Source organism: Callorhinus ursinus, unplaced genomic scaffold (genome assembly GCF_003265705.2).
Source record: "Callorhinus ursinus isolate GAN/ISIS: 27379988/994484 unplaced genomic scaffold, GSC_fseal_2.0 scaffold34, whole genome shotgun sequence".
NCBI lineage: Eukaryota > Metazoa > Chordata > Mammalia > Carnivora > Otariidae > Callorhinus > Callorhinus ursinus.
This window is the reverse complement of record NW_027397096.1, coordinates 6038571-6051623: the sequence shown is the minus strand read 5'-3', so window position 1 is coordinate 6051623 and position 13053 is coordinate 6038571. Positions and strand designations below refer to the sequence as shown.

The following is a 13053-nucleotide window of genomic DNA, read 5'->3' as shown; positions in this document are numbered from 1 at the left end:
CGCCCCTAACTTCTTGTTTTTAAGAATGTACGCATTGCCATGCAGTAGTGAGTCACGAAATTAATATTGACTTCGTGGTTCCAACTAACCCAGCTTTCAAAAAAAAGAAAATCTCCAACTCCCCAAAATCCTTTATGTCTTTAATCTCTTTAACTTGACTTTGTCCTGTTTCCTTTTAAATCTTTCTAAACATTGCCTCTTCGTCCTTTTGGGTATCTGAATTCTCTACTTAACCCCAGTACAGGTGCTCCCAGAGTCTTCTCCTTGACTTGGTGTGGTTTTCTCACACTATCCTCTCCCTGGCTCATCCCATGCACTCTCACGGGATACAACGCCATCTCTCTACGCTGACAGCCTCCAAATCTATACCCCAGCTCAGTCTTCTCCCTTGGCTTCAGACTTACATATCTAACATCTCCACCTGATGTCCTGCAGGTTTAAAAATGGATCAGTGGGGGTTTTTTTAATGAAATAAAATAGAAAATATCAAGATGCCTTATATGTAATAATGCAAGTATTTTTTAACGAAGCTTTTGTTTCACACCATACATCTATGCGTCCTGTGTCATGGCCAAAAATGTTTTAAAAACATAGAAACCAGGGGTGCCAGGGTGGCTCAGTCGGTTAAGCATCTGCCTTCAGCTCAGGTCATGATCCCAGGACCCTGGGATCGAGCCCCACATCGGGCTCCCTGCTCAGCTGCTTCTCCCTCTCCCTCTGCCCTTCCCCCTGCTCTTTCTCTCTCTTTCTCAAATGAATAGATAAAATCTTAAAACACACACACACACACACACAGAAACCAGATAACGGGCTAGACATAATGATGAAAGGAGTGGGAGGAGCCAGGGATTTCTGCAATACAGACAAGGAAATGAGAAGGACCTGGTGTCTGGGGAAAGTTACAACTTTCATTTTGAACAGAGTCTGGTTTCCAGTAAATCATGCACCTACCGTAGCTGCCTCTTTCCTTACCATTTCCAGCTTCAGATCAAAGGATATTGAATGAATGCTCTGAGAAATGCGAGAGTTTCCCCTGAAGGTCATCAGTAATTAGCTATCAGGAAGAGGGAATGCTTTCAAGGGGGAACTAACATTTACTGAACCCTTAGTATGTGCCTGGCTCTCAGCATCCAGTTTTTAATGAGAAATCCTCTTAGCAGCTGTGTGAGGTAAGTACCATTATCTTCACTTTACAAATGAGGAAGCCGAGGTTCAGAGAGGATGAGACTGTCTAAGGTTGTGCAGTTTGCAAGTGATTTGTTGCATCTGGTGCCAGGGAACGTCATCATCTCTGAAAGCGTCAATCACCAGGGCTCCTTATGGCTCCATGTCTTAGTTTTCTAGGGCTCCTGTAATGACTTACTCTGAACTGGGCGGCTTAAAACAATAGAAATTTATTTTTCCACTGTTCTGGAGGCTAGAAGCATGAAATCACGATGTAAGCAGGGCTGGTTCCTTCTGAAGGTGAATCTGTTCCATGCCTCCCTCCTAGACTGTGATGACCCCCTGGTGATCCTTGCCTTCCTTGGCTGGTAGATGCATCACTCCCACCTCTGCCTCCATTCTCACATGGCGTTCGTATGGTCCTCTTCTTTTAAGGGCACCAGTCATATTGAGTTAGTCACCTGCCCCTACTCCAGGATGATGTCATTTTAACTAATTACCTCTGCAATAACCCTATATCTGAATAAGATCACATTCTGAGGAACTGATGGCTAGGACTTCAACATCTTTTTTTTTTTTTAAGATTTTATTTATTTATTTATTTATTTATTTATTTATTTATTTGACACAGAGAGAAAGAGCACAAGCAGGGGGGTAGGGACAAGTAGACTCCCCACGGAGCGGGTAGCCTGATGCTGGGCTCGATTCCAGGACCCTGGGATCATGACCTGAGCCGAAGACAGACGCTTAACCAACTGAGCCACCCAGGCGCCCCATCCCATGAGTAATTCTTATGAACACTCAGGACTCCATACATCTCCACTGCCTCCTGGACAATATCTACAAAGACACTGCCACCTCATAAAAACACAGGCCCACCACCTTTCCCTTCAAAAGCCACCTCCCTCCTGACTTCCTTATTTTTCCACAAAACTAGCTAAAATCTCCCCACCTTCCAGAAAGAATCCTTTCCACTCTCCTTGCATCTTCCAGGTTCAATTCCTTACGGTTGCCTGTCCCTTGGAAAGATACACTAGTTTCCTGACTCTCCTTGCTTCCCTGGCTCTTCACCTCCAATCCAGCCTCACACTTTTTTTTTTTTATAAAAGTTTTTATTTATTTATTTATTTATTTGAGAGAGAGAGCGAGCCCAAGAGGGGGTAGGGTCAGAGGGAGAAGCAGACCCCCCGCTGAGCAGGGAGCCTGATGTGGGACTCGATCCCTGGACTCCCGGATCATGACCTGAGCCGAAGGCAGTCGCTTAACCAACTGAGCCACCCAGGCGCCCCCAGCCTCACACTTTTATATATGGACAATTTTCTAGTAACAAACCTCTGGGCTGACCCTATTCAACTAACCTCATTATGCATTCGGGGCCCAACCAAATGTTGTGCCAGTCTCATCTCCACCCCCCCCCCCCGCCGCCCCCGACCCCTTATCCCTTCCAAATGGAATGCTGCTCCGACTTTCCAGGCTCAGTGGCAAAGCCACCTCCTCCTACTTCGCCCTCCCCTGAACCCCTGCCTCTCCCGGTTACCTCATTCGCCTAGTAATAGGGTTATTTGTGTACCCGTCTATGCTCCCCACCAGACTCCGCTCCTTGCCCCCCAGGCAGGGCCACAACAGGACCTTATCAGTCCATGGGCCTGGAATAAACCCAGGGAGGCTCCCTGAAGGAGGGGCCTTGCAACTACAGTCCACCCAGGGGCTCGGGATCCGGGGACACCGCCTGGGCGGAAGTCCGCCCGGAGGCCGGCAGCGCAGGAGTGGCTCACGCACTGCTTAGCGGGACGCACCTCCGGCCGGCCCCGGAACGCCACTCGGCCGGAACCTTTCCGCCGCCAGGCGGGGCACTTTGAGGCGAAGCACGTCCGGGCCGGAAGTGGAGGAAGATTGGACTGTGGGAACCAAGTGCTTTGCGTGGGACAATGAGCGCCTGTAGTCTCCTCGTGGCGGGAGGTAGGGTACCTGGAATACTGGGTTAATTTCCCACTTGTCCTTAGCCTCTGGTCCTGGAGTACTTTCTCCCGCAGGTCCCATGTCCAGCTGTCCGTCTTGGAGTCCCAGCTGAGCTGACGGGGCGCCTCGGAGCGACTGTGCTTCCCGGGCGAGGGTCGGCGAGCGGCCCCTTCCCCGACAGTGTGGCGGGCGGAGGGTTGAGATGCTAACAGCCGTTTGCTCACCTCTGGCTGTGGTATTTTCCTGTGGCTGCAGTGTCCGAGTGACTTCCCATTGGTTTTGCAGAATTGTTTCTTACGTGGTGTTTTGTTTTTCTGCTTGCGGAAACAGTCATAGTAGAAATCTGGAAAAGTGTACCGGTGAAAATAAAAACCGCCCCTTACATCTACCACTCAGCCAAAACATGTCTTATAAATGTACACAATTTAATTTTATTTGGTTCCACCGCGTAAGACACAGCGAGAGAGGGAACACAAGCAGGGGCAGAGGGAGAGGGAGAAGCAGGCTCCCAGCGGAGCAGGGCTCGATTCCAGGACCCTGGGATCATGACCTTGAGCCGAAGGCAACGCTTAACCATTTGAGCCACCCAGGCTCCCCTAGTGAAAATATTCTTAACAAGAGATATTAATTACAGAAAGATCCCTCTAAAGTTAAAAATGTCAAAAACGTTAAGCAGTTGAAATCATTGTTTTAAATACATGTTTTCTTATGGGCATAAAATATCTAGGCAGTAAAACTTAGGACTTATCCACAAAGAATAGAAGACATCTCTTGTGAGTATGGTATACTAGTTCTAAGATTATGGGAAAGTCTCTGTCCTTTTGCGAAGGCTCTGGTCCAGCCACAACTAATATTAAAAAGAAGTAGGACATTCCAGCTTACATTTTGCTAAATTTTCCTTTTAGGAAGGTGGCGATGTTTCCCTGTTCCATTAAGGTCATCCTTGTTCCAGGTGCTACATAATTCCTGCTGTCGGAAAAAATCCACTGCACCTAAGAAGATTATTCCCAATGCTGCTATTTGTGATGAAAATACAAAGGAGCCTGGAAACGCACTTGACAAGCTCTTCTCTTCAGAGCAGCAGGCTTCCATCTTGCATGTGTTGAATACGGCGTCTAATAAAGAACTTGAAACTTTCAGATTGCTTCGTGGAAGAAAATCTGTCAATATTATAGAGCACAGAGAGAAGTTTGGGCCTTTTCAGAATTTGGAGAGTTTAATGAATGTGCCCTTGTTCCAGTATAAAACTACCATTCAAATTTGTAACTCCATCCTTTGTCCAGAGACTGGAGGGAAAAAAAGAAAGTTCCAGGACAACCGGCTCTTGAGAAAGCTCATCAAACCGGAAATAGAAAGAGGGAGACTGAAGGTATACTGTTTTTCTTAATGTTCGTTATACTACTTCCTATATATTGAGAACCTACTTTGCAAAGCACTGTTTTGGGCAGCAGGACAGCTTATAGTTTAGCTGGTATGTGATCAGCACGGAAGAGTGAGATGGAGAGAGAGGAAGTGGGTAGGGAACCGTGGGCTGTACCTGTGGCGCAAAAGTTGACCAAAACCTGGATCTCAGAGAGGGAGAATGAGGCTCGTTGGAGGAGGCGGGCTTTCTAGGAAGAAAGAACAGTTGTAGAGAAATAGGTCTGTGCGAGGTTTATATAAGAGGAATTGAGGAGCTATCTGACCGTGTTTTGAGGGGTTATATTGAGAGTAATGAGAAATTAAGATGCAGAGAGGGTTATGGCCTCTCTGCATCTTGGGGAGTGACTTCAGAACGTTATGCTGGTCTTTTCAGTAGGATTTAAAGTTATTTTCTGTCCCTCCCCTTTACCCCCTTTTAAAAGGCATTCTATAAGCAAATGCTTTTCAGTGTTGTCTTAAAAAACAAATATTAGAATTACTTGGCACATCAAACGTTAAACCTTGGAGTAGGCGCTTAGGTGCTTTGTAGCAATACATGATAAAATATTCTCATTGCGTACCAATAGTAAGCACACTTTCTGGACCTGTAGTTCTCAGCTTTGGGAGAATTATGGATACTTTCTGAAAACCTGATGACAGCTAAGGACCCTCTTTTCAAGAAAAACAACCAAAAAAAAGCGCATTTACATAGAATATTGCATACACTTTCAGAGGACTTGTAAGTTTCATGAAGTCCATTCAGGGACTATGGACAGAACTCCTCCTGCAGTTGATCTGGAAAATATTTGAACCAAAGTTTTCAAGGTTTGGATTTCCCTTCAGAGTTTTGGCTACAAATACTATTTATACTCTTATAGTGGAATTGCAATCTTATTTAGAGGGATAGGTTCTAAAGTCATTTTGTATGGGATGAGAAAAATTGTACTGACTTCCAAATACAGTATTATTTTTTTTTTCCTCAAAAGAAAAAAAAAATCATTTTGTATGGAGAAAATCATGCAGTAGTCCTTGAAAAAAATCTGTTGTCCAGGAAGTACTGTGTGCAACCTGGCTCAGTAATTCTTATGTACACTAAAGCTTGAGAATCGTTGAGCTTAAGAAGCAAAAGGAGGTCTGTATTTGGGGCGCCTGGGTGGCTCAGTCATTAAGCGTCTGCCTTCGGTTCAGGTCATGATCCCAGGGTCCTGGGATCGAGTCCCACATCGGGCTCCTTGCTCAGTGAAGAGCCTGCTTCTCCCTTTCCCTCTGCTGCTCCCCCTGCTTGTGTTCTCTCTCTCTCTCTGACAAATAAATAAAAATCTTAAAAAAAAAAAAAAGTGCTTTCTCTATAACCTGACTGCTACTGGTTATCTTTTAATAATTATTCCTGAGGGGGGCGCCTGGGTGGCTCAGTCAGTTGTGACTGCCTTCGGCTGTCATGATCCCAGAGTCCTGGGATCAGGCCCCACGTCAGGCTCCTTGCTCAGCGGGGAGCCTGCTTCTTCCTCTCCCTCTGCCCCCCACTCATGCTATTTCAAATAAATAAATAATCTTTAGGGCGCCTGGGTGGCTCAGTTGGTTAAATGACTGCCTTTGGCTCAGGTCATGATCCTGGAGTCCCGGGACTGAGTCCCGCGTCGGGCTCCCTGCTCAGCAGGGAGTCTGCTTCTCCTTCTGACCGTCTTCCCTCTCGTGCTCTCTATCTCTCATTCTCTCTCAATAAATAAAATCTTAAAAAAAAATAAGTAATCTTTAAAAAAATAATTACGGGGCACCTGGGTGGCTCAGTCGTTAAGCGTCTGCCTTTGGCTCAGGTCGTGATCCCAGGGTCCTGGGATTGAGCCCCGCATTGGGCTCCCTGCTCGGTGGGAAGCCTGCTTCTCCCTCTCCCACTCCCCCTGCTTGTGTTCCTGCTCTCGCTGTGTCTCTCCCTGTCAAATAAATAAATAAAATCTAAAAAATAAAAATAAAAATTATTCCTGCATTTCTTTAACAATTCTCAGTTCATAAAATGGAAGTGTATTTCTTTGTTTTATTTTTATTATTTTTTAAAGATTTTATTTAGAGAGAGAGAGCATGAGAGGGGGGAGGGTCAGAGGGAGAAGCAGACTCCCCGCTGAGCAGGGAGCCCGATGCAGGACTTGATCCCGGGCTCCAGGATCATGACCTGAGCCAAAGGCAGTCGCTTAACCAACTGAGCCACCCAGGCGCCCCTATTTCTTTGTTTTAAAGATTTATTTATTTTCGAGAGAAAGAGCTCGGGGTAGGGACAGAAGGAGAGAAAGTTTTAAGTAGACTCCACAGTGAGCTCCACAGGGAGCCCAACATGGGGCTTGATCTCATGACTCCGAGATCACGACGTGAGCTGAAACCAGGATGCTCAACCAACTGAACCACCCAGGCACCCCAGTATATTTCTATCACATAAACTGATTTGGCATTCTGAGTTTATAGCTTAAATTTTGTATCTGTTAAAATGTTTATACTTGTAATTAAACCAGCCTTTTTGTTGTAGGCAGTTAATAGTATCGTATCCATCGTTTTTGGAACTCGAAGAATTGCCTGGGCTCACATGGATCGTAAATTGGCGGTGCTGGACTGGCAGCAGAATGAGTGTTGCCAGTTGATGAAAGGAACATACTTATCATCTGTCTATTTACAAGAGGTAAAGCAACTGCACCTCCAAATTCCTACCTGCTAGAACTCCTTGTTGTTTAATCTTCTAGTCCTAAAGGGAATGTAATACAATACTACAGATGGATTTTCTTTGGGTGCTTATTACTCACACATTCCTTTTTTTTTTTTTTAAGATTTTATTTATTTGAGAGAGAATGAGAGAGAGCATGAGAGGGGGGAGGGTCAGAGGGAGAAGCAGACTCCCCGCTGAGCAGGGAGCCCGATGTGGGACTCGATCTCGGGACTCCAGGATCATGACCTGCGCCGAAGACAGGACACGAGAGAGCACAAGCAGAGGGAGTGGCAGCAGAGGGAGAAGCAGCTCCCCTCCGAGCAGCGAGCCCAATGTGGGGCTTGATCCCAGGCCCCTGGGTTCATGACTGAGCTGAAGGCAGGTGCTTAACTGACTGAGCCACCCAGGTGCCCCTACTCACCCATTCCTATCATGTTTTCCGGCACCTATGATTTTTAAAAATTGAATCTTTCTTCACTTATTTATTTTTTAAAAGATTTATTTTGAGAGAGTGAGAATGAGAGAGAGAGAGAGAGTACATGAGATGGGGGAGGGTTAGAGGGAGAAGCAGGCTCCTCGCCGAGCAGGGAGCCCGATGCGGGACTCAATCCCAGGACTCCAGGATCATGACCTGAGCCGAAGGCAGTTGCTTAACCAACTGAGCCACCCAGGCGCCCTGAATCTTTCTTCATTTAGTTCATGAAATACCTTAACGTATCAAAGGCAGATACTGAGAAAATTGGTGGTAAAGGACATTATTCTAAATGTTACAGAACTTCATCACTATATTTATAAAGCTTATTTTTCATTTTTTTGTAGAAGTTTTTATTTATTTATTTATTCATTTGAGAGAGAAAGCATGAGCAGTGGGGGAGAGGCAGAGAGGGAAGCAGGCTCCCCGCTGAGAAGGGAGTCCGATACGGGGCTCGAGCCCAGGACCCTGGGATCAAGACTTGAGCTGAAGGCAGATGCTCAACCATCTGAGCTATCCCAGTGCCCCTTATTTATTTGAGAGAGAGCGAGTGAACATAGGGGGAGAGGGAGAGAATCCTCGAGCAGACTCCCTGCTGAGCACAGAGCCGGACATGGGGCTTAATTCCAGGATCCTGAGATCATGACATGAGCTGAAATCAAGAGTCAGGCATTTAACTGATTGAGCCACCCCCAGGTACCCCTAAGCTTATTTTTCAAAATGCTTCACTTAACTGTCTCATTTGAGTCTTCAAAACCTTGTGAGATGGGTAATAATTACCATCCTGATTACACATACAAAAACTGGTATAATCAAGCATCTGACAGGATTAGTCAGTTGCAGATTGTAGGCTAGGTATTCTTTTTTTTTTTTTTTTTAAGTAGCCATTGTGGAGCCCAACACAGGGCTTGAACTCAAAACTGAGGTCAAGACTTGAGCTGAGATGGAGTCAGGCACTCAACCAACCGAGCTATAGGCGCCCCTGACTGTAGGCTGGGTGTTCTAACCCTTATGCTCTACCCTAGATATTTTTAAAAGGTTAACGAACGTTTTAAGTTGTCTAATCTTAAAGTCAGTATAGATTTTAGAGATTATGAAGCCCATTTTCGAGATGAAGAAACTAGTACTTGGGGGGACTAAATGATCTGCCTTAGCTCAGCTTATTCCTGATAGAACCATGAGCAGAACTTGGCTCCTGACTCCTCTGTAAAATGCTGATTTTTCAGTTACTTCAAAACTGTCAGTAGCAGTATAAGGTAAGTTATATATTTAAAAAAAATAAAAATGGGAGAGGGGACCCAAACAAAACTTAATGAATTATTTTTGTTCACTTATTTTTTCTTTCTGTTTTTTAAAGATTTCTTCAGTCATTTCAAAGATGCCTAAAGCTGACTTCTATGTTCTGGAAAAAATCGGGCTTTCGATTCAGAACTCATCTCGGTTTCCTGTAGTGTTACATTTTCATATCATGGAAGCCATGCTGTATGCCTTATTAAACACCACCTTTGCCCAGGATGGCCAGCATCGGGTGCTGAGCATGAATCGAAATGGAGTGGGGAAGCACTTTGAACTGATGATTGGGGACACGCGGACTAGTGGAAAAGAACTGGTGAAGCAGTTCCTCTCAGAGTCTGTTCTGAAGGAAGAGCCTCGGGTAGTCTTCCCCACAGAGAAGGTCGTCCATTACAGACAGATGTTTTCATCTACTGAACAACAGAGAGCAGAAGAGTTATATGATTCATTATTACAAGCTGTTGCCTTCTATGAATTAGCAGTTTTTGACACTGAACCTTAAAATGCTTAGGTTAATATAAAGAGCTCTAAGGTTATATTAATTTATATTTATTAGCCCTAAAGCTGTAAAGCCAACTGTTTTTAACATCCATGTATATGGAGAAGAAAACATGTTTGTATTTAAAGTCAGACTTTCGGCTGTTGAATCGTTCACATAGTAATAAGCGAAATCAATAAATATCTTAGGAGATTCTGTGCCTTTTGGGTTTAAGTGTTAAACAGTAAGATGCCCCCTAAACAGCCAAAACAAGAAACAAAGTTAGCTTCCCTGAAAAGCAAATTCCATCCTATACTAATGATTTGCATCCTTCTAATAGAGAGTAATGATTTTTCTCGGTGGTACTCATCATGGGAATAATGCTAAATATAACTGAAAACACAACTTATGAAACCCTCTTAATTCTGTAAGTAGCATGTGGTTTGATGTATTGCTCCCAAAAGGGGACTGTCATCAACTTAGTCTATCAGCCCAGAACAAAGAAGCTTTCATTTCTTTTTTCACTTTGAAATATTTTACTTGGACAGATCATCTTTTTTAAAAAAGATTTATTTGAGAGAGAGAATAAGTATGCGGGGGGGAGGGACAGAGGGAGAGGGGAGAATCCCAAGCAGACTCCACTGTGAGTACAGAGTCCGATGCAGGGCTTCACCCCAGGACCCTGAGATCATGACCTGAGAGCCAAAACCAAGAGTCAGGCCCTTAACCGACTACACCACCCTGATGCCCCTAGACAGACCATCTTTTGAGAAAAGTAGCACATAATTTTTTCACATCTCACATTTTCCAGTATTACATTTGCATTAGTTCAGGCCCTCATCATATCTTACCAGTGCTGAACCCAAAACTTTGATGTCAAAGCATTACGTCTTTCCTTTAGAGTGAAATATGCTTGTTGGAAAAACATTCAAATATGTAAAATAAGTAGAAGTCCTCTCTTCCAGAACCTCCCAACTCCCTAGGGAATCTGGGATGCAGTCTAGACTTACTGCCATTCACTTGTAAATCTCTACATTTATATATATGATTGTACACAAACATCTCCACCTTCCATATGTTGTAGGTATCCCAAACTATCCATCTCAAATAATCTTTCCTTCAAATCACCTCCTTTGTCATTGTTCTATACTTTGGTAAATAGCTTCACCAACCATCCAGTTGTTCATGCCAGATATGTGCATTATACCTCCCACATATTTCTGGGAATAGCTTTCAGTGAAAACATGTTCATTTTAGACATTTAGAGGATAAGATGCTAAGTACTGAGAAGGCCATCAGAATTTGCTTACTTTATGTCAAAAGTGAATCTAAATCTTACAGGAATTTATCACCTTTAAGAATTCATAATTTTGGGGTGCCTGGGTGGTGCACTCAGTTAAACATCTGACTCTTGGTTTCAGCTCATGATCTTGTGATCTCGGGGTCGTGAGATTGAGCCCCACTTTGGGCTCTGCACTCTGGCTCAGGGTGGAGTCTAGGTCCTTGAGATTCTCTCTCCCTCTCCTTGCCCTTCCTGCTTGTGCTCGCTCTCTCTCTCTAAAATAAATCTTTGGGGCACCTGGGTGGCTCAGGTGGTTAAGCGTCTGCCTTTGGCTCAAGTCATGATCCTGGGATGGAGTCCCACTTGGGCTCCCTACTCAGCTGGGAGCCTTCTTCTCCCTCTCCCTCTGCTGATGCCCCTGCTCATGTTCTCTTTCTCTCTGTCAAATAAATCTTAAAAAAAAAAAAAAAATTATTTCCCCCCCCAATAATGCTAAGCCTAAAAGAAAATCTGAAATGTGTCCCTATTAGGGAAGAAAATATCCCCATTGTTTCTTGATTTTTGATCTTACTAAATAAAATCCTAAAGTTATTTTTTTTATTTTAAAGATTTTATTTATTTATTTGAGAGATACAGCGAGAGAGGGAACACAAGCAGGGGGAGCGGGAGAGGGAGAAGCAGGCCTCCGCTGAGCAGGGGAGCCCGATGCGGGGCTCGATCCCAGGACCCTGGGATCATGACCCGAGCTGAAGGCAGACGCTTGACAACTGAGCCACCCAGGCGCCCCAATTCTAAAGTTATTTTACTTTGATTATTACCAGAATTTTCTAATAATAAGACCAAATTAACAGGTAAGTGCTCTACAAATAGTGAACGCTAGGTATGCAATAGAAAAAATCCATATACTTAAAAAAAAAAAAAACCCACAGAACTTCAGATCTATTCTTTTGTACAAGGATGAAACCTGTAAGATAGAGCCTATATCCAAACCTATAAAATATCCATATTTACCCAGATGGTTACATCTGGACCACCTATTTTAAATATTGCATTAAGTCTTTTAGCTTTAACCTTTAATTAAGTCAATATACTATCAACGAAAAAGCAGACTGAACAAATAAGAGGTAAAAACATATCTTCATACATATTTATAAAGAGGTATACATCAATATTTTCCATCTCTACAAAATTAGGATCCTTACCTTTGAGGTAAATATATAATTCACCAGATAATGTAACTGAATTCTAGGCTAATACATAATATAAACACTTGAAATAGGAAACTATTTTCAGATATACCTGATTATATGATTGCAAAAATGATTTTAAGTGAAATGTGGGATTTTAAAATCTTGTAATTAAAAATACATACTTTCTCCAAAAACAACCTTAAGTGGAAATGACTATGATGTAGGAAGTCCATAGTAGAATCCTCTGTTACAATTTTAATGAATAGCAGTTTGTCCAAAATAGATATATTAACATCATTAATATCTTTATGAAATAAAACATCGCTGATATAAAAATACAAGAAAAATGTACAAGGCAAATGATGTGAGTTGGCAAAATATACAAGCAGTCACATATGAATGGTTGCTAAAAAAGATTTATGAAAAAGAATTCATAATTTTGTTTTCACTTTATCAACATTTCAATGATTCAATGGCAATATATGCTGGAGGAATACACTAAAAATAAATTTATCGGGAAGATGGTACTTTTTGTAAAATGAAATATAATTTCTTCCCTAGGAAGTTCTCATGTATTACATAATTTTGTATTGTGTTAACTAGATTACCACCTAGATGATTCATAAATACAACTTGACAGAGTACTGATGGTTGGGTTGGAGAGAGGTGGATTAAAGGTAACAGGAAGGAGAAAAATTATGGATTAATTTAACAGTGAAACATCTTTAGAAATATAGTGAATTCTACCTTCTAGAAACAGCTTGCTCACATGCAATAATACAACAAAGCTAAGTCAAATAATACAAAAAAATTCAGAAAAAAAAATACCACATCATAAATACAGTAACTCAATTTTTTTCATTTTAAATATTTGCACACTATTAAAAAAATACAAAGTCTCTTTTAAATGTACATTGAGAAAAAAATTCTTCCATGAAAATCAGTATAAAAATGTATCTTGAGGAACACATAATAATCTGTACAAGGCTTTGTTAATGTGGAATATTAAGGGAAGCCAGCTGCCAAAGTGTTCACAGTCTCTTTCGAAATGTTAAGATGAATACCTTCAAGATAGTGTAGGAACCTGTCAAAATTACAAGGAAAAATTCAGTTTAACCATCAGAT

The 13053-nt window shown here is 42.7% G+C and overlaps 2 protein-coding genes across 5 annotated transcripts in view; one reads left to right on the top strand and one right to left on the bottom strand.

Moving 5' to 3' along the window:
- Positions 1 to 3023: 3023 nt before the first annotated feature.
- Positions 3024 to 9675, top strand: TEFM (transcription elongation factor, mitochondrial). 2 transcript variants are annotated; one of them, XM_025851540.2, is made up of 4 exons: positions 3024 to 3123; positions 4029 to 4492; positions 7040 to 7189; positions 9043 to 9672. In XM_025851540.2, exons 1-4 carry the CDS (start codon positions 3093 to 3095, stop codon positions 9478 to 9480), a joined length of 1083 nt encoding a protein of 360 aa, XP_025707325.1. In that variant the 5' UTR covers positions 3024 to 3092; the 3' UTR covers positions 9481 to 9672. The 2 variants fall into 2 exon arrangements, with proteins under 2 accessions (XP_025707325.1, XP_025707326.1); XM_025851541.2 differs by lacking the exon at positions 7040 to 7189 and having other exon boundaries at positions 9043 to 9675.
- Positions 9676 to 9789: 114 nt separating this feature from the next.
- ATAD5 (ATPase family AAA domain containing 5) overlaps positions 9790 to 13053 on the bottom strand; it is a 49487-nt gene continuing 46223 nt past the window's right edge. For all 3 annotated transcript variants that reach the window (XM_025851040.2, XM_025851041.2, XM_073879408.1), the window contains one exon: positions 9790 to 13012. In XM_025851040.2, the coding sequence (XP_025706825.1) occupies positions 12934 to 13012 (79 nt within the window). In that variant the 3' untranslated portion in view covers positions 9790 to 12933. The remainder of the gene's footprint in view (positions 13013 to 13053) is intronic.